This window comes from Apus apus, chromosome 1 (assembly GCF_020740795.1).
Source record: "Apus apus isolate bApuApu2 chromosome 1, bApuApu2.pri.cur, whole genome shotgun sequence".
NCBI lineage: Eukaryota > Metazoa > Chordata > Aves > Apodiformes > Apodidae > Apus > Apus apus.
The window spans coordinates 147,027,077-147,054,173 of record NC_067282.1 but is presented as its reverse complement, the minus strand read 5'-3'; the positions used below and the strand labels follow the sequence as shown (position 1 = coordinate 147,054,173).

General features: G+C 41.2%; 1 protein-coding gene across 3 annotated transcripts in view; it reads right to left on the bottom strand.

The window, feature by feature from the left end:
• Positions 1-27,097, bottom strand: part of TBXAS1 (thromboxane A synthase 1) — a 256,201-nt gene that overhangs the window by 128,867 nt on the left and 100,237 nt on the right. For all 3 annotated transcript variants that reach the window (XM_051644014.1, XM_051644015.1, XM_051644016.1), the window contains one exon: positions 6,677-6,773. In XM_051644014.1, the coding sequence (XP_051499974.1) occupies positions 6,677-6,773 (97 nt within the window). The remainder of the gene's footprint in view (positions 1-6,676; positions 6,774-27,097) is intronic.

The window sequence follows — 27,097 nt, the reverse complement described above, 5'->3', positions numbered from 1 at the left end:
CGAATATGTTAGTGGGTTGATTCTTTTCAAAACAAAACCCATATATGTGAGAGAGGGACTGAAAAAACAACCCATCCCATAAGCTGGATCAGACTATGCGTTTGGATGCACAACTGAATTACCACCATTTACTGAATGACAGCACATCAGAGGGGCTGCTGTGTACAGACAATGCCTGTAATCCAAAAATCAAGGCAGAGGACATCAAGTAAGACCTTGCACGAGGTGTGCCAGTGACCCTTTAGTCACAAAAGGTCAAGAACACACATGCAAGAAGCCAGTTCCTGAGGCACTGCACTGCACTGCACTGCACGTGCATAATCTTTACCAGTGTAGGGCCATCTGAAGTTAATGGAAGTTCACTGATTTATGCTGGCTGAGGCCTGACCCAAAATTCACAGGATTACAGGATAGTTGAGGTTGGAAGTGACCTCTGGAGGGCATCTTGTATCAAATTTGCACAGTACTTTTGATAGAGCAATATACACAGGCACTTTTCTTGCCAGTACTGTGTCTCCTAAGAAGAGACCAGAAAGAACAGCCAATGCAGGGGTTTGGCAGCCATCCTGGACCACAGCTAAACAAGATGCAGAAAATAGGCTCCTTCATATTTGGTGGCTGGATTGTATTTGTTTAGTGATACAGGTAGGTTTGAAACTTCACAGATTTAGCAAAATATAGATGAGACCAACAGCTTAGTGTGATAGGCAAATTCTGCATGTGAAAAGAATAATAATGTTCCACACAGATGAACTAAGAGGAAAAGAAGGGGAAGGGCAGACAGAAGCAAAAAGAAAAGCAGCTCAGGCAACCGGTTCTTTTTTCAAGAAGGATACAAGGAGTTTGTACAGTCATGTTATAGCGACTTCCATACTAGTTGTTTGGCTTTTTTGTTCTTTCTTTTATGACTTCACAGTCACAGAGTCATCAGAGTTGGAAGGAACTGCTGAAGATCATCTAGTCCAACCCTCTGCTAGAGTGGAATTACCTACAGTAGATCACACAGGATCGTGTCCAGGTGGGTTTCAAATGTCTCCAGAGAGGGAGACTCCACAACCTCTCTGGGCAGCCTGTTCCACTGCTCTGTTACTCTCACAGTAAAGAAGTTTTTCTTTATGTTTAATTATAACCTTCTATGCTCCAGCTTGTGCCCATTGCCCCTTGTCCTGTCATTGGACACTGCAAAAGAGAGACTGGTCCCAACCCCCTGACATCTGTCCTTTAAATATTTATAAGCATTTATGAGATTCTCCCTCAGTCTCCTCTTCTCCAGGCTAAACAGACCCAGCTCTCTCAGTCTCTCCTCATAGATCAGATGCTTCACTCCTCCAGTCATCTTTGTGGCCCTGCACTGGAGTCTCTCCGGTAGCTCCTTATCTTTTATGAACTGGGAAGCCTAGAACTGGACATAGTATCCAGATGCAGCCTCATCAGGGCAGAACAGAGGGGGAGGAGAACCTCCCTTGATCTACTGGCTGCACTCCTCGTAATGCACCCCAGGTTGCCAATGGATTCTTCACTGCAAGGGCACCTTGTTGGCTCAAGGTCAGCCTGTTGTCCACAAGGACCCCAAGCCACTTGTTCCCAGAATTGCTCTCCAGCAAGTAACCTCTCTCAGCCCCAAACCTGTACTGATACATGGGGTTGTTCCTCCCCAGAGGCAGTACTTCATACTTGCCCTTGCTGAATTTCATCAAGTTTCTGTCTGTCCAAGTCTCCAGTCACGTTGAATGGCAGCACAGCCTCTGGCATGTCAGCCACCCCTCCCAGTTTTGTGTCATCAGCAAACTTGCTAATGGTACAATCTATCCCTTCGTTTGTTGTTAATCCATTGTTATTTTTTCCACTGTAGCAGCAAAGCTCTTTCCTTATGAGAAAACGGTGGGGTTTTCTTACAGCTATTTGAATTAGTGTAGATTTTGGTATTTTAAAAAATCAGCTGATTAGCTACCAGTTTCCATTTTGATAGCCACACCAATGCTAGCAAAGCACCAGCTTCAGCAGCCTGACAAAGCTTGACTAGCCAGTACATCCCTTTGCCTTTGAGCCTACTGATCCACATTTTTAGCAAACACTGGCCTACAACTTCTGAATCATTTAAATTACCTACAAGGTAATATTTCTCTTCACATTGCTCCATCTTAATATTCTGCTCCTACCTTTCATGTACGCTTTAATGATTCTCAAGTACTAATTCAAAAACAAATTTTCAATGCAGAAATTAAAAACAATCTGAAAACAGATTATGTATCATTATACTGCCTAGCAAAATGCAACAAACATCATAAAACTATCTCACTCATGACACACTAATGCAGTTAAAAACAGTCTTAGTGTTCTTAAAAGAAAACTTCTCTTCAAGAAAAAACTTATGGTAATTGTGAGAAAAAGGTATAATTTACTGCAGCACAGCCCTGCCTACAATACTGGCTGAGGTTTCCATGGTTAACCTAAATGAAAATCAATTCCATATTTTTTGGCAGAAGGTCTATAAGCTAATTTTCATCTTTTCTTTTTCAGCTGTAATTAAAAACATAGGGAAAAGCCTTCATATGCCTTAAGTATGTTACAGTAGATGTTTTTGGCTTTAAATGGCTACAATGTTCACCTTAATCACGTCAAAATTAAGTGGGAAAGTAGAATGTTGTTATTGCCTTCTTATGATTATACAGTTAACAGTAAATATTGTTATATGCAGGCAAATAACACCCTGCAAGCAACATTTAGTTGCTTGCTCTAAAAGGAAGTGAACGTTAACACATATTTGATCTCCAGTCACCATACCTTTCTGTTGCAAAATTACTAATCAGCAACTCAGAAACAACAGAAGAGGGCGAGGGAACCTAAAAGGCTTTCTACAGCAGTATGAAAAAGTTATTCATGGTGAAGATGTGAAATATACAATATCAAAGGAAAATGTAATGGCATAAAAATGAACAGGAGTTTGGCTTCTGTTCACATGCAAAATCTACTTTGTTCATAAAATGAGTGAACAGATCTGTTCAATATGAGAGAAGTGTAAAAGTGATCAAGGTTTCTCTACATGTGAGTCCAAGATTCTTCCAAAAGAGTCCTCTCAGCTGTTTAAACCCCCCCCCTATCCCATAAAGGTCTTCTGATTACTTCCTAGCAAGCAGCCAGTAAGTGCACAATCCCAGGTCAAGGTCAATTCTTCTTACAGACACTCAAAGGCATGGCATAACATTATAAACAGCTTTAATAAAAGATTGGAGTTCATTGAATCATCATCTTATCCTCTTCTGTCTATCAACTACATCATCCACTATTTGCAACTGTTCACAAGTTCTATTTCCCATTGTTTTTTACTCTTTTACATGTATATATATATATATAAACATTCAAATAACAGTAAAATAAATATGGAATATAAAGTTTTTCTACCCCCTAATACACTTCACTTTTTTGAATTAGTCCTGCACATCTTGCAACTTAGTGACACTTTGTTAACATATGATTGCTACAACTGCTACTGAGTGTGGTGAATAATCTCTCTTTGTGGCATTCTGGGTTAGATAACTCGTATTTCACCTCTCGTGGATGAGGTACAAATCTTGATTTTTGAAGTTGTTGTGGTGTAACTCCAGTTGGCAACCAAGCACCACACAGGCACTTGCTAATTTTCCCCACCAGCAGGATGGGGGGAAGAGAATTGAAAGGGTAAAAGTCAGAAAACTTGTGAGTTGAGACAAGAACAGTTTAATAACTGAAATAAAATAAAAATAATATTGATAAAAGTAGTAATACTACTAACATTTTAAAAACTGACATAAAAAGGAAAATAACAAAGAGAGATAAACAAAACCCAAGAAAGACAAGTGATGCAAATGAAAACAATTGCTTATCACCAACTGACTGATGCCCAGCCAGTCCCTGAGCAGCCAACCTTGCTGTCACCCTGCCAGCTTCCTCCTTATTTTTATTACTGAGTATAATGCCATATGGTGTGGGACATCCTTTTTGTCCAGTTGGGGTCAGCTGTCCCAGTTGTGTTCCCTCCCAAATTCTTGTGCATCCCTAGCCCACTCACTGGAGGGGTGGTGTGAGAGGCAGAAAAGGTCTGTCTGACGCTGTGTAAGGACTGCTCAGCAATAACAAAAACATCTCTGCATTATCAATACTATTCTCAGCACAAATCCAAAAAATGCCCCCACACTATCAGTATGAAGAAAAGTAACTCAACTCCAGTCAAAACCAGCACAAAAATGCATATGAGGAGGTGTGGAAGAAAAGCACAGCACAGTGGGTTTTCCCAAGGTCTGTTCAAACCCAGTGGTCTTACTCTCTTTGTTCTCCTTCTCACCCTTAAAGGCTGACACTCTTAAGCTAAAAAAATGCTTTGGATTGAAATAATAAGTGTGTACCATGTCTGGACTGAAAGATACTAGCCTGGCTTTGTGAACAGCACAGACTCTGAAGTCCATTCTATAACCATTTCTCAGTAGACTATTTGGGAAACGAATGTGTAAAATAAGGTAGGAGGATCTATTTTGCTTTTTGAATTCTCCACTGGCAAATAGAAACCCTCACTTAAAGTAGAGAAGTTTGCATTGAGTAATTTTAAAGCATACAAACAGTAACCCTATTAAAAGTCTTAAAATAACATTTATTCAGTCAATATGAGAAAAAAAGAAAGTGCTTTTCTCACTCTTACCTTTCAACTATTACTCGCATACAAACAACATCACATCTGAATAAATTCCACTGGTCTCCATCCCATATCATCCAGCACTATTTATTTTCATACAGAATCACTCGCATACAGCATAGCCAACACTTCACTGAGAGAGCTGATTGTGAATTAAAGAGGTGAGCAAACTTCCAGTGTGAAAATTCAAGAGGGTAAAAAGATCTCCAGGTTAGACAATGAAGGACCCAGAAACAGAAGGCTGTTTATCTTCCCTATGTGAAAAAAAATGGCTGGAACAGGGAGCAACAAAGTGGAAAGTGAGAAATAACAATGCTCAAAGATTGCAGCTGTGTGAGAAGACCATAGAACAAGCAGATAAAAGCATATAAGATGAAGCAAGCTTACTTGAATTAGACTCATGGGCATTAAGCAAGCCAGAAATAGCAACAGGGCACAGGGGGGAAACTATTCATTTTGCTAAAGAGAAGGCTAGGAGTTGAATTTTCTCATCTGCTACAGGCTTAGTGGTGGGAATGTCACTCAGTCTGTGCCTCAGTTCCTCATCCATAAAGCAGGATGTTGTGGAGAAGAGCCACAAATAGTTTAGGAGTTAGTCAAGTGACAAGGGCAAGATATGAACCTACACAGACAGCTATACCTAGCAGATCCCTGATGAAGAAAAAAAAAAGAAAGAAAGAGACTGGCTATAGTGACCTGTCCTACATGAATTTTAGAGAGGAACACAAATATTACAGACCACGACAGAAAGGTGTACAACCAGAAGAAAGAGAGAGAAATTTCTGGCTATAAAAGCCTACAGAGAAAGAAAAAATTGCCAATAAGAAGGATGACAATGCACAGACAGATATATTAAAATGATAAGACTGACTAAAATTAAGAGCAGAATTAATATCTGAATGTACCCTCAAAGGAATGCTGTCTAATTTCAGGGAGGTGTTATTTGGGCACCAGTTACTGCTATGGATAGTGAGTACAGTCTATTCCTGTCAAATATACAGGAGAAAAGCATGAGAAAGTTACAGACAGGAAGAAACAGGTTTCCTGTATGGGGGTGGAAAATTCCTTCAAATATAGAGAAAATGGGGAAAAGACCCTTGCCACATACAATAACTTCAGCCTAAGAAGCTTGCACACTGAGATTCTTCCATTCAGATATGAGATACAGGGAAAATGGAGAGTGACTGGTACAAGTGGTTGTTAAATAAGATATAGGTAGTCACAAGATAAACCTTCTGTACCAAAAGAAGGAAGCAAAGGAGACAAACAGTCTGCAAACAGACTGTCTGGTTGCAAAGAGGATCAGAGGGGCAGAGGAGACAGACAGCTGATCAGAGATGAAATTTTCCCTGAGGGTACAAACAACCCTCCTGAATACATGTGAGTTCATTTGAGAAGGTTTGAGCATACAAAGGGGCCAGGAGGAAGCCAGGAATGGGTGGCACTGAGGCAGCGTGTAGTCACAGTGACAGGGTTTCCTTGTAAAATGCTGAGGAACTGCTGGAAATATTTATTATCCCTCTGGCCATTCCTCCCTCATTATTTGTTCTAACCAGTACTTGAAGAAGAGCTTTTTTATGTTTATGTGTATATAGCTAAGTAAAATAAATAACCAGCAGCACATGTATATGTCCTTGCTAACCCCAAATTCATTCTTTACTATTTGTTGTTTTCAGAGTGATAAGTATGACAAAGCAACACACGTTAGCTGCAGGAGGCATGTCCCTGTGCCAGGCAGCCTCCTCCCACCATAGAAAGTCTGAAACCATAAAACAGACCACGGGTGGGAGAAAGCAGGTAACACTGCCCCCTTATCACAGAGTGAAAGCCAAGGAAGAAAGTGATTTTTCTGGAATTTCACAGGAGGTCAGTGGCAGAACTGGATACTGAAAGCCTTTCTCTTCAGAATCCATCTGGTACTTCAGTCACAAGGGCATTGTATCTCTTTGGTCTGAGCTCAAATTAACAGTACTACCTCCATCCACAAACCCAGTCTTTCTATCTACTTACAGTTCTGTTGGTGAAGTTACTGAAGTCTGTCACTAAGATTTGCTTGATCATGTCTGGTGTGGAGACCACCACAAACATCTGGCGACCAATGTAGTACCTAGGAAGAAAGTAGAGAGTCATTTCAGCAGAGAATGTCAACCAGAGAACTTTCACTTTCCTTAAAATACCTCTGTTGGTTTGAAAACAATTGCCATGAACAAACATCAGAAAAGATATTCCCTTGGGTAATGTAGTATCTACCCTCATCCCTCTCATCTATTACATTAAGATGTGTAGACCTAGAATTTAAAGGAAACAGCTTAAAACCTTCTACTGATTAATTGATACTCAGCCAACTTTTCAACATCCATGTTTACACACTGTGCTTACTGTGAACCCTGCACAAAGTGACTACAAAGTAGCACCACTAAACCAAACTACAGAGGGGCAAAACAGCAGTAACCAACAACCCAAAGAATAATGAAAGACCTATTACATTTATTATCCTGCAGTTATCAACATTAAATGCCTTTCCATGGCAAAGCCCTACCTGCAATAAGCCTTTCCAGAAGTCCCCCCAGTATGGAGGCAGTAAAGGCACATTTCCACCACTTGTACTAACATCTGGAACCCAGTACACCTTGGGCTCTGCATTACCACAAACAAAACCGTCCAGCAGGTACAACCTGAATCTTACAGAACATCAATGTGAAAAAAAAAAAAAAAGTAAAAAAATAAAAAAGTCCACCATGTATAAATAAATTAATAAAACTTCAGAAGACTGGATGATAGGGGTCTCTCACTCTCTGCTTGTACAGCCCTTATCTCTCACTTATCTTTGGAGCCTGGGTTTGTCCCTGGGGGACTTCACACCATTGTGGATGCTACAGAGGTACTGGGACCCACCCCCACCCCACAACTCCTAGGGATGCAGCATTCTCCAGCATCATTTCCCCACAAGGTCCAGAGGTGACCCATGCTTGGCTCCTCTTCAGGGGGAAGGAAGAGAAGCATCAGCAAGCAGATGTTGCCTGCAGTCCCTACTTTTTCAGACTGCTGGACCAGAAAGACTATGCAGCTGGTGTGCCAGGAGAGAGGTAGAGAAGGCTGAAGGCAGGCACAGGAGGGCCAGGTAGCTCAGAGCAGAACAATGCTACAGATGCTGCAATAGTGTAATCACTTTGATATGATAGAGCTTGGTATCAATATATTGCTTATCACCTGTCTACATTGCAGCAACAGAACAGACAAGCAAACCCTGGGCTGAATTAAATTTAGCAACTGGAGGTTCCCATGGCAATGAAACTGCAACAGCACTGATTTCACCAGGGGCAAACAAGTCAGACAAACATCTTGATTCCAAAGCAAGTTTTGACAGTCCACCTTGACACCTGTACCACCAAAACTCATAACAACCAAATGGCAGAGAAGAACAAGAAAATTATTTTCTTCTGGAAGGAAGAGATCTCTTCTTCTCTGGTGGCTTTCAAGAGGGAATTGTGATTTCTCAAATCCAACCCACAGGCTCCACTTGAACCTTAGACACAGGTGGTACATTTTGTAAAAATAAATGCTTTTCACCTCTCCCAGTTTTCTAAGTCACAGCAAAGTAGATGTCTGTTAATGGCCAGACTTTTCTTCAGAATGCTAATAGGTGCATAAGAAACAGCTGAAGCCTCACTTTAAAGAGCACTTTGATCTTAGTCTTTGGCAAAGGGGGATAACACCCTACATGCCTGTTTGGCATGTACTTTCTATATTTCTCTGGCATTAGAGGGGCAAAGCAAGCTCCCAAGGTGAAGACACGTGCTGCTTTGAACCTATTCAGGATGATCCACTATGAATACTGAACTCTCACACTCCCATCTTGCTTTTCTCCCCCTCTACAAGTTTATAAAGTTCCTTGTCTCATTTAATAGTTAATCACTGATGGTCTTCAAACACAGAGCTTTTGACAGGGACCAAATCCCTAATAATAGATTCCAAATCTGAATCAGAAGCTAATTATGTCTACTTAGATAGCTTAACCCTAACCATGAAGAGGCACCGTGTGATACATCATGCAAAGCACATGTATGTGTGTGTGAGAGAGACTTCTAATTTGTTTCCAACTTACGAAGCTGCAGATCTCCAGCTCTGGTACACTAGAATAACAGACAGTACTTGCAGTCAGAGTCCTTATGTCACAGTGCACTTTGTGCTTGAAAGCATTCAGGACTGGAATTTGGGACAGGAGCATCTCCTACTCAGGCTGCCTTTATGAGAAAGTGACTCACAAGCCAAGCTTATGCAAACAAATCTATTCATCATCCTCCAACTCAGACCAGTCACCCGAACTCCCAGTTCTGCTTCCACAGCTAAGCCCTTTCTTTTTCATTTACTCTTCTTTAACTTTCTGTCTAAAGGCACCTGTTTTCCCTTTCCTTATCCAGTTACAAATAAGGGCAGAGAAGGAGAAAGAAGGGGGGAAAAAATATCCCAAAATTAATACACTAAAAATACTGGAAAAATTATCTTAAACTGCTTTTTAAGCAAAGTTCTGCCTGCTTTTAAGAATTGAGTGCTGTAAACACACTCAGACCAGCATCTTTTCTGTATCCCAAACAGTAAAATCTCTCTCCTTTTTGTTTCCATTCTCCTACTTCCTGTGTATAATATTTCTAACCATTTCTAGGACACAAGAAGAGAGTGTGTATGGACATGCTATGGAAGCCAAATTCCAGAGGCTGGGAGCATGACTCCCGTACCCTTCCCCCGAAGTTAAGGAAAAGGGACAAGAACAGGTAAGTATGAAACAAGATCGTCTGAGCAATTTTGTTTGGCTAACACAGGTCCAGAACCTGAAAAGCCACCAGAAATATGCTTAACTAAGTTTTAACACATTTAAAATCCTTTGCAGGGTCAAGGCCTTGGTCACAAACTGAAAAGATATCTCCCAACTAGATATTTCTTTAAAAAAAACTTGTTTCAAAATGGCAAGTAAAAGATAAAATCCTACCGATCAATGATCTATTCTTCCTGAGTAAATAACATATTCAACCCTGCCATGTAACTTCATTTTGATTCTGTATTACTACACGAGGGTATCACCAGCCTCACATAGATTTATTATTGAACAAAACCCGATATTCTTGTCAGATTTTAATAAATAAGAGTTTGAGAGAAACAAAAACCTCCTGGCAAGTGCATTACAAATGGATTAATGAATAATTTAGGACAGCACTTTTTACTAACTTTATCTAGGTTAATCTTGTCCACACACAGAAATCCTACCTTTAACTGCAGTGGTAGAGCACCATTACACTGCTTGACCCAATCCTTTGTAATATTTTCATGTAAAGTATTTAGGGTGTAATACAAACTCTTATGATTATCTAGCACAAAAACAAGAACATGTGGATGTAGTACAGCAACTTTGGAGAGATGCAAATCTGTCCACATGGCAATCTGTTGGACCACTGCCATACCAGCAAAAATAAAGCTCATGACCTGTGCACAGGTGTAATTTTCAAATGTAGATGAGGCCTCAGTTATATAAGTAATGACATGAGGGCAATTGCTACGAAACTTCACCTTAGACTGCAGCCCTCCAAAATAGAAGAAAAAAACCACTTTTTTAAACAAGCAGCTTTAGCTCCATTGGAAGGTGAGACAGGAAAGACCTGGTACCAATACACCAACAGCATAAGGACAGCATTAGCTTTCTCCAGAAGATGAAAGTATGGATGATGAGCCATTGCCACAGTGGGCTGCTGGTGTAGAAGTGGGCAGACCTGTGCTGCACCATCCTCAGGACGACCAGGAAAAAAGTTTTTCAGATGTGCTCAATGGAAGACACGGATTTACTCCCACAAGTTACGGAAACAGCAGGGTGCCTTCCAGCATGATTTCCAAAGGTCTCACAGGTCAAGGGACTGGCTGTATTTTAGTATATTGAGCTAAGGAAGTCAACCTGCATTCAGAGTGCTTTAATAACTGAAGAGGCTATGAACACGCAACATGGTGGCTGAACACCTTCAACTGTAGCAGTTTGGTTTGTAAGAGAGGACAAGAACCACTCTTAAGGCAACTAATGACAGGGACAGAGACTTCTGCCTCGTGTTTGGGTTTCACTCAGGAGGTTGTGCTTCTCTTTACAAATACATGGTCTTTTAGTAAATGCCTCTTTTCTTGGCAAGAGTAAGCAGCATTATATCAACGATTTCTGCTGATTGGCATGTGCCCCACCACTGCTTTCTGCAGAGATGTGAGCCAAGTGTCTCAACCTGCACCTAGTGCCTGCCGTGGCCATGGCTACAGAATTTACCCCATGAAGGTAAGAGATGCCTGATAGATGAGCTGCCAAGTCCAACCACGAGCCAGGGTAGAAGCAGTGAGATGAGAGGTATGTTGGACTGCCCAGTCCCTCCTACAACACCAAGCACACATTCTCCCTTTCCAACAATTGCCAGGGATGCCCAGAAACACACATTTCTCTTCTCAGGTGATGTAGCAGGTCAATCAGCTGGTTTTCATTTGAAGGACTGATTTTGTATCATTTTTTCTGCAAGATCATTCTGGTCACACTGCACAGTCATCTGCTGCTGACAGTGTCCCACCAGGTCCTGAGCCATGGATGTGCTCTCTGAGCAAAACCTAGAGCAACATTGCCTTGCTGCACAGGAAGAAATGGAGTGCACATGCTGTACATCATGGCAAAGGACCATGTGTTTTTGTAAAACACCTGTGTGGGAAACACCTGCAGCCCTTTCACCTTGTTTATAGTGCTGCTGTCAAGTCACGGAAGACTTTGATCTCCCTATCTATTATCAGTCCCATGTATTACAAACACATCACATTAATCACAAAATATGTATATGCTGCTAGGCAATAAACAAAGCTTTGTTTTCTGTGCTGCAGGCTAGCAAGGTACACAAAGATCATCTGGAAAGCTAAATATAAAAATAGAAAATGTTATTATTTTAATGTTCCTCAGGGAAGAGCAAACAAAAAACCTAAAAAATAAAATAAATAAATAAGGAGGTATGCAAAAATACAGAGATACAGGGGGTGCACGGGGAAAGGCTAATTTTCTTAGGAGACATTTCCATTAAGAAAAGTTCTTGATCACTCTGCCTCTTTTTTTGAGAGACACACATTCATTGCAGGCAGGGAAATGGAAAAAACAAATAGTGTGCTGCTTCTTTAAATTAGGACACAAGCCTGGAGTTAATTTCTTAATTATTTCAGAGGTCAGCAAATTGATTTGTCATGAGCACTGTTCTATCCCAACTCTTGCAGGCAATTCAGACTTCGTAGGACTAAGTGATAAATAATGAACAGCTGCAAAGCCCGAACAAAATCTTCACAGAAAGGGTTACTTTGGGCTGAAAGGAAAGTTAAGGAAAGAACTAAAAATTGCCAGTTATCATGAATCCCATTATTATTTGTGTCGTATTAGCAGCTAGAGGCCTCCAAGGTCCCCAGGCCCTAATTCGGAACTGAGTTATACATAAGTACAAGGCTTATTCTAAGCCTGTGGAGTCTACCATTTAAATAACCTGGAGCAACAAACAGTGGGGAAAACAAACAACATCCTCCATTTTCCAGCTGAGGGACTGGGGCACAAGCAGGTACAGAGGCACACATAGATTATCTTCTGGCAGGGGGAGGTCTGCTGGAAAGCCAGGAGCTAACTCCCATGCCGTTTGTCCTCTGTCCCAGGCTGTGACTCTAGCTGGCAGGGTGCCTTCCTGGACTATTTTTATAAGGCACTGACAATTTGAGTACGGAGAAATGCACCTTACCACTTAAGAAAAACAAAAATAAAAAATTACAACCAACCGACAAAAAAACATGCCAATACAATCAAAACCCACAACATCCTAGAAACAGGTGAACTTACTGCACATGAAAATAAAGCCTTGGTAGCACTGAGCAGTCCCAGGCAAAAAGTTTCAAAGCACAGCTCTGCCAACAAACACACCTCAGCTGGAGACTAAACCAATCCATTGTGTAAATTCTTGAAAAACAACATGGCCACAGTGTTTTCTATCCAGGAATAAATGTCTCCTCACTTCCTTTTTCAATGAACTATGCTTCTTTTCATATTTTGAAAGCTTTAAAATACGTGCAAAGAACTATTAATTTAATTCTTGACTGTATTAAAAATATCATGTAACAAGATGCCCAGATGCTCACACACACTTTCAGTGCTGCTCTCTATTGCCATGAATCCACCTCTTTGTCCACATACCCAGGATTAAAAATACTATCTTCTGCATACCAAGAACATCTGCACTATCTCAGACTCGCACCTTGCCAAAAGACTTCTGCTTTCTGGCATGCTTAAGGAAGTATCAAAAAAGGAAGAAAATTCCGGGATTATTTCTATTTTCTCCACCACTGAAAGCACAGCTATTTTTAAAGGAGCTTCTCCCTTGTCAGGTGCAGTAAGTGATTTGTGGTATGAAAGTAATATATTTAGGGTTGACAATAAGGAGAAGGAGAGCTGACTGGGGCCATTACAAGGCCCTTACACTAGGGCAAGCAAGCAAGATCTGTTTCTGGACATCTCTAACCTCAGCTAGGGCTTAACAACTTAAGGGTATCACACGCATTTACTAATCCCTTCCCCCTTCCAAGTGAGCAGTGCAGAAGATGCAGACTCTGCAATGGCTGTGTTAATTCATTCATGAAATGAAGTAGATGACATTTACCCACATATAAGGAATGACAGGGATTAAATTAAGCTCACAAAGTGCCATGAAGGGAAGGGATGGGTGGGGGCATGGGGAGAGGGGAGGGGGGACAGGACAGACACACCCAACCAACCCACCAAAAAAACACCAAACCAGCCCCTCTGAATTATACAAGCATATTTGGCAATCTACGTCCATTTGGTTTCCTGAGCAAATCTGAGTCCAGATCCAATTGCAGGCACAAAAACTGTCACAGCACCAAGCCCACCTGAGCTCAAGAAGCATTTGGATGATGCTCTCAGGCACATGGTGTGATTCTAGGGGTGCCCTACACAGGGACAGGAATTGGACTTGATGATCCTGATGGGTCCCTTCCAACTCAGCATATTCTATGATTCTATAAACTCATGCCCATGTCCAGAGGTTGGGAAAAGAAGCAGCAAAGAGGATGGACAGGAATAACAGTTATTTCTTTTCTTGCTCTGATGGGCTGCAGGAGAAGCCAGCACCAGGACCATGCAGAGCAATGAGGTCCCGGGCTGTGCTCCTTTGCAACTGGGGAGCTGCTGCTTCCCATGGCTGGCAGGGGTTATTTTTATCCTGGTAACTGGGCTAAGATGATTGCCACCACCGCCACTTTGCGTGCTTGCATCATACCCCTAGCGCTGATTAGCTGCATCAGTATTCCACTTCATTAATGCGAGATGAAGGCTGTAAATAGGGTAACAGTTTTATAGGATGCTACTGAAAATGAGAGGCACTGCGATATTAACAAGAAACCAGTCCCTCCTCCCACCTCGGTGTGCGGTGCTACTGCTACTGGGAGACACTGGAAGCACACGCAGCTCTTCACCTCGGCAAAATCGCAGAAGGTGGTTTCTAAAGATTTTCCCGTGGGGTTTCCCACCAAGCTTGGACTGTATTAGTCTGTGTTTTGTTACCCAAGTTTAGACTGTGACATTTTCACCAAAGCTTGTTTTGTCTGCTCTCATTAAAGCACAGTATGCCTGACTGACCTCATGTGATGGTGCAGCAGACACTTCCTGTGGGTTTCAGCATATTTCTGTGCCCAGCTTTCCTGTGGCTTTGTGAGATGTGGTGTGAGAGCAGCCTCATCTCAGGCTCTTTACACCTAATTCACTTCCAAAGTACAGCTCTGCCATACACCTCCGAGAAAAACCTTTAGGTTACTGTTTCCTGAACACTGGATTACTATTTCTACAGATGGCTACATCCGAGAGATAGCAAACTTTCTGTGTCTCCGAAGTAAACTTTCTACCATCTACACAGTGTTCATTTGTATGGATTTGTGTGAGTCTGTTGTTTATATTCAACAGTGCTACCTATTTTTATCAGTGCAGTAAAAAAAAAAAAAAAGGCTACAGGATGGCTGAGGAGGATAAGCAAACAATGTTACTCAGGCTCAACAAGGGCACCCTTTTCTCCTTTTTTTTCCTTCCTGTAAGGGAGGGAGAGGGATCTGCTGAGTACTTATCCTGATTTCTAGTCAGCAGCTCTAAGCAGCTTCTCTTGACAGACAGGTAAGCAATTTCTGGGAAACAACAGGCAGTATTACTCTGGCAGGGCTACAGCCATTTTGTACAAGATAAATGGAGGCACAGCAATGCACTTGAAGAAGATGAGGAATATGGCTGTGATGCTACATCGAATAATACAGCTGAGAGAACACGTAGAAGAGGGGTGTGCAGCACAGGGCTGCTATCTAGCAAAGCAGGAGAGACCCGTCCAGATAGGTGGTGGCTGTGAAACCAGGGAGGATCCTCAGTATCCCAGGAAGCAGGAGAGCATGTGTGCCATGTTGCAGGCTCCAAGGAAAATTTAGGGACTGGGGACAAAAAGAAGAAAAAACTACATAGGAAGGAGGTCAAAGGATTCAGGTACAATTTGCGATACTACAACATCACAACATACGGCATCCTAGAAAATAGGTTGACTATAATAAAAACACAAGTGTAACAAAGTTGCTATTTACATGCCTATCACTAAACTTTGCATATGCAAACTGGCTTCAAGATGACTAAACCAAAACCTGTGTGATCTGACTTCTGCCTCTCACAAAGCATTTCTGACCATGATAGTACTGAGGGGTTTATTATTTGTCCTCCCTGAGACCTAAGATCAGGGCACACAGAAAAGCCATTTCTACATCTGCACTTTTGCAACCTTCATCTCATATATATCTTACATATCATGGCCAGGACTCAATATGACTAGGGTTTTTCACAACTCCAATTTTGGTTAGCTATTTTAGCCCTAAATGAAAGAAAAGGCTTTCAAAAAACATTTAGTATATCTCTTTCTGCTGAAAAGTCATGTCCTCTTCAAAAGAGGCATTCAGAACAGAGGTATTCAAAATCAGTAGCCTGTTTCTGTTTGGTTTAATTCTGCACTTCATCTTTGTATTCTTTATAGGCAAGACAGCTCATCTGCCTCCTGTAAATATGATCCGCAGTGGTGGACATTACAATACTTTATTTCTGCATTTGTTCGAAATAAACATATACATAATTTTATTTCAGTCTACTCCTTCTTACTGGCATTTTGACCTTAAATCAATGAGACTTACAATATATTGCACACCACCCCCTTTTTATTCCTTCGCTTTCTTTATGTTAACACTGATGTATGCATTTCTGAAATAATAGTGGCTTAATACTAGAATATTTTTAATTCCTCAATAATAGAGAGAAGTCAATATACTGATTTTTTTACATATTCATTTCATCATGTTTAATAAGCCAAAATGAGTTTTGCATAACTACACATGCATACATCATTTTGTTGAATAAGAAACAACACACTTTTTCTTGGTCATGCTACCACTCTGAAGATATCTGAAGTTTAAGCAAACGAAAGCAGGGTTTCAGAAGCAGCAATGGGCAACCCATTTATCTGGTTTGTGTGCAATAAAGACACAGATCTCAGCCAACACTGGAGAGCCTTACGCAGGCAGAAAAAGGTTTTCCAGACTGGCCACGAGGGGGACAGGCCTTGGGACTTGCTTTTCTTTCCCTACCTGCCTTAAAAAAATGTGTTGAAACAAAGGAAAAAAGGATAGCAACCACCTACTGAGCTCCTGGGAATGTACTTTATTATGCTACAGCACACAAAATGCACACAGGGAAGATTCATTTTTTTAAATCCTTGCATACCTGTGGTAATGCATACTTTTTCTATACATTCTTAAGATCTACACACATACATGCAAAATCATTTAATTTTGTTAATGCATTATTAAATGCACACTAAGCCAAATAAAAGTCATTTCCCAGCGCTTTATGTGTTTATCACGAGACCACTAGAAGAATTCTTTACAATAAAAATGCTAGCCGTGCACATGACCAAACTAAATTATCTTGGGAAATGGCTAATATCTGACCATGTGGAAACATTAGAAGGCTGGGCTTTGTTGTATGACTAGAGGGAAAAAATAGATGTATTTTCTTACAGAAAAACTGCAATGATAAAAATATTTTTAATAGTAAAAAACATTTCAGCTCCAGGAAATTTTCTTGAATCAATTCAACCTGTGTTGTGCCGGACTTTAAAAACCCATTAAAAATAACCATGATAAATTTCCTAACCTCTTTCAGTGCACCATACAGAAGACAAAGGAAACTGCAATTCAACAGAGGTAGAAAAGAAAGAAAAAAATGGAAAAACCTGATAGCTTGTGCATCAGTGATAACATCCTTGCTAACAGCAACGGGCAAATCTGCGCCACAAAGGACAAGAGGAGCAGAAGGGATGTGTTCAGCTGACAGTGGCACTTTAAAGTAATGACTTCCAGGAAAATCTGGTGTTACAAATGGACAACACATTGCTGAGAAGTAGTTGAGTCACAGCTTTCATCACATGGCAAACTATTTCAGCCTAAAATGGACGTCCTGAAAAACAGGATGCATACAGCTCTGGTAAGGCAAGTATAGGAATAACATCCTACCAAAAGCTAATGTGCTCTCCTGGTTAAAATTATTAAACCTCACTGAAGTCCATGCACAATCGGGGATTTTTTCCAACATTTAACGTGCAGTCATGAGACAAACATCATGTTTCAAACGGTCACACTACCTAGTTGACCTATTTTCCATTTACCACCTTGAACATTTTATCAGTTGTTACAAACATGCTTCTTTCGCTGCTGCTGCCTTTTTTTAGTGGGGGAGAAGGAGGTAATCGTGTAACAAATTGCATGTACATCACTGCATCCTTAAACAATGCAAATCCCTGGGGACTGAAGAGTACATTTAGCTCTCTCCTCTTCCTCAGTCATAGCCTTTCACCGTGGAACAACAGGTTCTGCTCACCCATTTCCTTCTTCTGATGGCCAGCCAGGGCGCAGCGTATCACACTAATGCTGGGACCTAATTCCCATGTGCACATTGCACATATTTGAGATCTCTTCACACCTGCATCAAACAACTGTCCTGGGCCCACATCCAGCTGCCCAGAGACACAAGCAAGATGTAGGCTCAAGAACAGCTTCTCTTTGTCTTGGTTGTAGCCACTTGGCTAAAGACCTCAGCACTCCCATGGACCTGCCTCACTTCTGAGTCATTTGAGAACATGTAATCATCCAACAGTGCTTTGCTATGTTACTCCCCAAGCCCTTTGGATCTCTGGAGTCTGCTGGGGCAGTTTTCTAGAGCCCTTCCATCCAAACACTCAAGCATATAAGAAACACCAGCAGTCAAACTTAGAATTTTTAACAAGGTGATTTTTGAGCCAAAAATTGCATTTTTATTTGCACAATCTACTTAGGAAAAAGGGAAAACAAGAGATGCAAACACTTCATATTCTTCCAAAGATACAGGTTCAGGGGCAAGATCAAGCGACTTGATCTTCACTCAACAACAGAAGTATTGCAGAGATACAACCCACTGAATCTATTCATAACCCCTATAAACAAAGCCAAAAAAAAAAACCAACAAAAAAAACCCAAGCAAAACTTCAGGATGAACCAGTGATGAAGTAAATATATTGATCTGTCAAAAATGACTGAAGATTGACAATAAAAGGGTTATAAATGCTTAGAAGAAAGAGAAAGCAAAACCACAAAACCAACCCACTGAAAAACTCCCACTTGCATTCACAGGGAAAAATGGACCTGAACAATAAAACACAATGGCAATGCTGGTACATCTTTGATAGCTGCCCCTCCCAAAAGCTGAACAATCTCACTAGGAAGCAAGCAAATGAAAATGTAAATGCATGAACAATCATCTGGGGGTTTCTGATGCTTCATGTCCTGTAGGAACAGAAGGAACAGGGAAAAAAGTAGGAAAGCAAGAGAAGGCACCTCTTTTCATATTTGTAATTATTGATTATGCTCTCCTCACCTGGAGCCTTTTTAATCCAGCAGAGACTTTACAGTTAAATATGCAAGGCTGCCTGCATGGCAGCTGTAGCATTGCAAGCAACACCTCCTTGTCCTCTGACCTCAGAGCAGTCCACTGCTCCGACTCCTCCAAGGCAGGAGGAGGTAGGCAAGAACGACTTGTGGGGTTTTGGGGGATGCCAGCCAGAGGGAATCATATGAACAGCTGCTTGCAGAAATCCACTAACAAAAGCAAGCTCAAAAGAAGCATTGGACGGGAAAATACTCTGAACATAACACCCAGAGCAGTCCTGTATGTATATACACAGTGGTGTATCAAAGGTGTATCAGGAGCTATTGAGGGCTAACAAACTGTACTTGTTTAAAGAAAATTATTGTAGTTTCACAAACTTGATTCTGTTCTTCACTGTTAATGAAAATCCAGTTGTGTTGGCTACTGTATAAAAGCAAACAAAATGTCATCGACATGGGAGAAAAATTTGGTCTATAGTAATATTAAGTTTAGGTACTTCAAGTCGTCCTAGTTTGCAATACACTGCTTCAAAAATCAGAATTTAAATTGTTTTCCTAGAAAAATCATAGAATCATAGAATGGTCTGGGTTGGAAGTGACTTTAAAGATCATCTAGTTCCAACCCCCCTGCATGGGCAGGGACACCTCCCACTCGACCAGGTTGCTCTCAGCCCCATTCAAACTGGCTTTGAACACTTCCAGGGAGGGGGCATCCACAACTTCCCTGGGCAACCTGTTCCAGTGTCTTATAACCCTCACAGTAAGGAATTTCATGTTAATATCTAATGCAAAACTACCCTCTTTCAGTTTGAAACCATTCCCTCTGCAACAATAATTTCATGTCTAAAATTTAATACATACAAATCATTTAATATTTAACAGCTTATGCCTTCCTATGTGACATTCTGTTACCATCTGACCTATTTTAACATTTGCTTCTGTGCTGCACTTGCAGACCTACTTTCTCCTGCCCCATGCATAGCTTATTTCCTACTGGGCCAAGTGGGCAGCCAGTGGACATATAACATTGTTAGGCTGCTTTGATAACATTTTACTTTGGCCCTTCACAAAGAATATTTCATATAATGTTCCACGCGATAAAAGGTCCCAGAGAACCAAGATTCTCTCATAATGTCACTTTGAAAGACTCTGCAGCAATTCCCAGTGTCCTTGCCAAGATCCTTTTTCAATAAAATAGATTCCAACATTGACAGAAAATTTTGGATTATTGCTGAGTGATAAAATGTCCACTGCTAACCCTTACAGAGTCAGAACATTGCTCCCAACTCACTCCTTTTTCTGTAAACTACTTTAAGACATCTGGATGTGTCTGAAAATGTGCTGTACAAAACCTAATTTTGTTCAATAGTTGGCATCATCCAAAAATCGAAGTTACATAACATGAGAGACCTTAAAACGTTGGTTCAAGATCCTCAAATAGTCATGGCTCTATGCCTTTAATGAAGCTACACTGAAGTAAACAACAGCTTGAAGGTCCAGACCACTAGTTTTGGGCTTGTTTACGTAGGGGAGAGAGGAGATTCTGAGACAAGACATGGTTTGAATCTTAATAAAGTTAGACTAGAAAATCTTCCTACAGTAGCACACCCCTATCAATACAATAACTGCTGGGGGAGATGGTCAGTTTTTTTCCTGGTGTAGTTTGTATCATTCCAGAACTGCTGTGTCTGTGCATGGGAGGTTTTTTGGCATTACTATAGCTGTTTAATTATACCGGTACAATTTTATCAGTATGACTACAATAAATCCTCCTTCAAGACAAGCCTTCAGGTTTAGCCACCAAATTTAATGAAAGGAAAGAAAAATTCACAGTCCCCAGGGTGATGGCGGCTCAGCTCATTCCACACTCCCCAAGCTAGAAAATAAAATAAAAATAGAATAATAGCTGAAAACAACTTCTTCCTCTGCAGTATGGTATAGTTTTGCCTATTGCTTGATGAAATCACACCCAGTTCACCAGCAGAAAGTCTGACATAAAGCAGACTATCCAGGGAGAGAGGTAGTCAGAGAAAAAAAGGGTAATTTGAAGATGGTGCCAAACCAACAAAGATAAAGGAGATATTTTGTTCCCCTTACTACTAATAAAACATAGTAAACTAAAATTGATCCCCAGACTAATAAGGTAGAGGGAAACTAAAACCTATATATGACAAAACAATAAAAAAGTAATGAAGAGATTTATGGAAATATATAAAAACCTTGGAATGACATAAAAATTGTCAGGTCATGTTACTGTTTTCAGCTCAACATGGATAAGAAAAACGGAGAGGAATAAAAATTAGAGCATGGAGGAAAGACAGGGTAGGGATGAAGGGAATGGAGAGAAGCAAGAGAAAGATAAAGCCAGAGCAAATATTTAAGAGGGAAAAGAACAGCAAGAAGCACAAACACAAAGCCCATAGGACAAGGTTGTCAAAGGAAGAAGACTAAAGCAGAACAAACCCCAGAGTCAAAAAAGTGGTGACACCATGAAAGGAAAACAGGTATCAATAGAATGGGAAGTGTTTCTGTACATATTGGGCAAAGCAGCAAATAATTATTATTTCTAAGAAACTAAGTAAGAGATACCCTCCAATCCATTCCTGTGCAATACTTAGGTGTCCTAAGGGGCAGAGGGCCCTCAAGGTCTTGCCTAAGGACTTCCCAGCACAGGCAGAGGGGGTCTAATCAGAATCTGTCTCTCCATCCTGGAGCTCCTACCAAGGTGTGCATGAGGAGATGACAGAACCATGGATCCTCCAGGCTGTGCTGTGGCTTGCAGAGCTCTGGGACATGCCACAGGCTGCTGATTTGCAGTTTCTTCTCTGAATCCTTCTTCTCCAGCTCCCAGTGGGGGATGTGTGGGGAAGAAAAATCCCTTTTGCTTAATGCTTCTCATGGCATATGAGGAGGCAGTCACAAGCTGCTTTTGGATTTCCTCAGGCTGCCACAAAGAAGGGTAAAGTGGCAGTAGGCAGTCACCTGGAGAGGCTGTAATGTGACTCTCCTGTGAAGAATTGGGCAACCAGGGAGGGCAGGAGGAGCTTCAGAGTTGCAGCATAGTTTAAGGTTGGTCTCCTTCAAAGGCTGCTAGGAAAGGGAAGAAGGGTAAGCAAGGGACACTGGGAGATGATGCATTTTCCTCCCTCTGTGTAGAATGGGAGGAAATGACTCAGGAACTTCATCTTAAAATTGCCATGCATGCACTGGGAACACCAGTTCATAGGTAGATATGTAAGCTGGTGAAATCAGAGACCATCAATAGTTCATGCACTTTACATATACTGTATATATCCATTTCAGGTTTACATCAATGCTTCTGGGTGCTGTAAGAAATTCTAATGAAAACATTTAACACACACACAGAAAAATCTTTTAATTGAAAAACTAAAGTAATGTCCAGATTTTTCAGCTTTATAAAAGCCTTCAACAAGCTTCTTCTCAAACAGTGGAAAACTAAAAATTACAAGGTGGACCTTACAGCCTGTTTAGAAGATTAACAAGCACAGGCTCTGGTAGATGGTGAAGAGGGTAGATCAAGGTGAAATTAAGTCTAGGAAACTATTTTTTATAACTGCGGTGTTCACACAGAATATTCCCTCTCTCTGCCTTAAATTAGGATGACACACTCTGGTGTGCAGGTGCTGATCATAATATGATACAAAGAAGCAATCTGTTTAGCAGCTCCATCCCAAGCCCTTTAAAATGATTATTTTAAACATTAGTTAGCTAAGAAGCAGGCAGTGCAGATCAAAGATCACCCATGTTGTACATTAGTTGTAAAACGCTCCTCAGGCATCATGTTTTTAAAAAGAAAAACCTTCAGTTTTCACATAATCCTAATCTGGAGCCCACAGGGTCTTTGCTTTAACAGCTAAGTGCTGCACTGCCTACATTCAAGGAACCAGGGGAGCTAAGAAACATCTTCCCAGAAGCAAACGGAGGTGAAATCACAACTCAGACAACTCTGCTACCTTGCACATGCAGAGACAGACCAAGATTTAATCAGGTTTCTCAAATGCTAAGATTTGCTACACAGGTCTGCTCTATTGCTTCCTTTGTCAGTCTTCAGAGCTGACACAGTTCTGACCAGTCTCACAGAGCACTTCCTGCAGCCAGCCAATGCTCCCTCTCTGGAGCAGCACTGACATTTCCCTCTATGCCAACACTAACTCAAACTGCTGTTAGTACAGAAGTGAGCATCAGGAACATGGTGCAGGTGACAAGCACTCCCCTTTGCTGCCTTGCCAAGTGCATATGAAATGTTGTCACTTTCATTTGGTTGGGTTTCACACTCTCTTTCCAGAGGTGTAAAAGATGACACCAGGTCTTTGGCCTGCATTGGCTTGAACAGCTTCACGGAGCAGTCAGGGATGGAGGAAAGAAATTTGGAAAAAGTGCAGCAGGGAGGTCATGTCTGCACCTCAACCACCCCAGGGCAGTGTCTGGAACCTCAACAAAGAATACTGAGAATTCTACAAGCAGAAGAGTTCACCACTTGCATCAAACATTTCCATCCAAATGGCTTTGCCCACAATGAAGCCTGGGACTGTGATGTTTTGGCGGGCCTTTGAGTCACTGCTTGTGAAAAAGTAGAACATCAGTGTCTCTGGACCTGACCAAGACAACAAGGGGTTTCAGTGACAAATCAACAGCCATCACAGATTAGACAAGCACAAGTTGCATGGTTCTCCTGGGAGGTCACAGTCCACATATAAGGTCTAAGAGCTCTTTACTCAATGGCTTCAACATCGCTAGTACACTAAGTATCAATTTGCAATGTTACAGAGACCTAAGTACCTTTGAAACATGCCAGAATTAAACTAGTCAACTAATTTACCATAAATTCTGCCTATAAACTGCATCCCACAGGTCTCTGTACACACAACATAAAATACCCCATAATGATCAGGCAGCCCACAAAACCTATTACAACTGTCATGAAAACACTAGTCTCCAAATCTCAAAACAGTGTGGTGTGCCACCTTTTGGGTAAATCTTAAAGACATCAGTCCCATAAAAGGCTATGTTTTGAAGACCAATTAGTTCTAGAGAGAAGAATAGAAACTGGTGATGATATACCCACAAGTAATTTTCAGGACTTGTTCCAGCAGCTTGATTTAACTGTTGGAACTAACTATAACCAATATGTAATTACAGTTAAGTATGGGGAGTCAGATGGAGATGCAGCATTGTACCATTACCTTAAATTTTAGCCAGGAATATTCTTGGGTCTGGGCTCATTTTTAAAAGACAACCTTTAAAAAACAGGTTAGTAGTAGCAAATGTTGAAAGCATTAATTGAAAATAAATAAATAAATGGCTCTGAAAGCTTAACTTAAGACTACTTTCTCCTACTGTCCAGTCAATATTTTAGATAATCTTTTCTAATTCAGAGAGACTGGCTAGCATATTACACAGAGGAGCAATAAAATTGTCTGCATGCAAAGTGCTGTCAAAAGCAGGGTGGGGAGGGGGAAGAGGCAAAGTGCTGTCAAAAGAGAGGGTGTGGAGGGAGAAGAATTATTTTTCTCCCCATTAACTTTTTCCTGCTACAATAAAGCTAGGTGTTCATGTGTACCAACAGCAGTGCGTACACATACTTTTTTAGGTACAAATGCTTCTTTATGGCCCTGATTCAGCAACGTAGATAAACTTCTGGCTAACTTGAAGCATGTTGAGTAACACCATTGATTTTAATGGGAATACTCATGTGCCCAAAGTTAGGCAGAAGTTTAAGGTCTCTGCTGTACTGTATCCACAGTTTACAGATGTTTAAAGGAAAAAAAGATAACTCTAATTCACAATAGAAATTCTTGGTCTGATCTACAATCCTATAGAGTCAAAAGACCTTATCATAGCACATAAATGAGGAAATGCAGTGAGGAAAAAAGAATCTTGGTAGAACACAGAAGACTTTGGCCATGAAAGCATATTGCTCTTTAAGAAAAGAAAAACCCAGGGAAGTGAGGCTACCAAAAATCTTTATCAAGTTAAATGTGAAATGGAGACTATGAAGAGCTATAGATCAGAAATAGGAAGCCTGTTTCTCTTCCTTCCCCCCCACCCCCATCCTTGCTCAGGCATATTTTTATCTAATTTAAATATGAAAAGTAAATTGTTTAAAATATCAAAATAAAGGAAGGACCACAGGAAAGGTAGTGAGTCCATTAGACCTCCAGTGTAAAAGAAGAAATCAAAGAGGATAAGATTGTTTCATAAAATGAAATTATTTCTTTACATGAGCCTTCAGAGACAACTATGAGAATATCTGTCCTGAGATTACTCCTTCCACATAAATCAGTGTAAGGCTAGAAACGGAGAGGTTAAAAACAAAAGAAAAAAAAAAAGAAAAAAGAAAAAAAGGTGAAATTAAAATGGCAATAAAGACATTCTTTCTTCAGGTAAATTAATTGCATGATGAAGACATCAGCTGTTTCCTGCAGGAAAAGATCCTGCCCCTATTCATCTTAGGTTTTCCCTGAGGTGTTTGAGGAGGCCAGAGGAAGGATAATGCTCTCAGAAAAGTTCCAGATGCCCAGATCCCAGAAATGCATGTCCATCTTCTGTCCACAAAAGGAGAAACCCCCAAACCTCCGCTGTGACTAAGCAGTGTGCCTCAAGCCCTGATGCAGAGGCCGGAAGCAGCAGCAAGAAAAGCCTGTTTCTCATGCACAGCTGTGTGACTGTGGACTCATCTGCAGAAACGCTAACTACTGCCATCTGCAGCAACAGTTTTTGGGGAGAGGTGAATTCATGTGTTAAGGCAGAACCAATTCTGGCTGCATAGACTTCTGAAAAGCTGTCAGCTGCCAGCGTAGCTCACAATCACAACTCACCCCTGGACACATTTCAAGTTAGTGACCGGCTCCATGATCTAGCCTAATCCTTTAAACCACTCAACTGCTGAAATGACCAGACTTGATTACAATAATGATTTATTAGGAAATCAGTGAAGGAATATTTAGAAGTCTCTATGGAAAACAAACAAACAAACAAACAAACAATCACACCACCACCCACAGATCAGAATTGAGTAATTCCACAGATACCTTAAGAAAAATCACCTGTCTTATTTTAAGTTGCTTTCTGTGCACTAAATAAAGCAACCCACTGTACCAAAAGACACTCTTATATGGGAAGAGAGCTCCAGTCACATCCATGCTTTCAGAAGTTTCAGCAGTGCACACACACATCCATTTCTGTGCCTGCACCTTGACACACTTTGCTATAGCTGCTGATCCTGGGATGCTTATGCTGGAACCTAGCAGAGGCTCAATTTGGGTAGATGCAGTTTGTTGTCAGTGGTCTTAATAAGGACTTAGAATGGCTTACAACTGGATCTTGTCAGAAACGCTCTCATTAGTTCCTTTCCCTATCAGAAAACACAAACTTTGGGCTCACTGACTCCCTTTTGTCAGTTCACAGCAGAAGACAATCAGAGCCCTCCAGTGCTCTGACTGTCTTCTGCTTCCTAGAGGTCGTCTAATCCAAAATGCATCCCCTTGCTACTCCTAGATCCATCTGTCTCTACTATGTTCTTGTCCTCCTCAGCACTTATTCTACTACATAGTTGGGCAGATGTCTCACAGCAGGTTGAAGCTGAAAGTTGAAGAGAAGGAAGAGGTTTTGACCTTTAAGTTGTTTCAGATGCAAAAGGATGCAAAGAAAGAGTGTCACCCTAGAAATTGTACTGAATCTTAATATTCTGTTCTTTGATTATACACACCAAGGTCTGTGTTATGAACTCTTACACTTTTCCCCACATCCAAATGCATTGCTACATTTGAAGGTAGAATACGTTCATTCATAGAATCATAGAACTGCAGAATCACAGAACGGTTTGGGTTGGAACAGACCTTAAAGATCATCTAGTTCCAACCCTCGTGCTTGGGCAGGGACACCTCCCACTAGACCAGGCTGATCACAGCTCCATCCAACCTTGCCTTGAATGCTTCAAGGGAGGGAGCATCCACAGCTTCTCTGAACAATCTGTTTCAGTGTCACACTACAGAATTACTTCCTAATGTTTAAGCTAAATCTCCCGTCTTCCAGTCTTAATCCATTATCCCTTGTCCTCTCACTACAAGTTCCTTCCCAGCTTTCCTGTAGGCCCCCTTCAGATACTGGAAGGCCACTCTAAGGTCTCCCCAGAGCCTTCTCTTCCCCAGGCTGAACAACCCCAACTCTCTAGGACTGTCTTCATATGTGAGGTGCTCCAGCCCTTTGATCATCTTTGTGGTCCTCCTCTGGACTCTCTCCAGGAGCTCCATGTCCTTCCCACGTTGGGGGATGCAGAATTGGACACAGTACTCCAGGTAGGGTCTCACAAGAGCTGAGTAAACGGGGAGAAGCATTTCCCTTGACCTGCTGGCAACACTTCTTTTGATG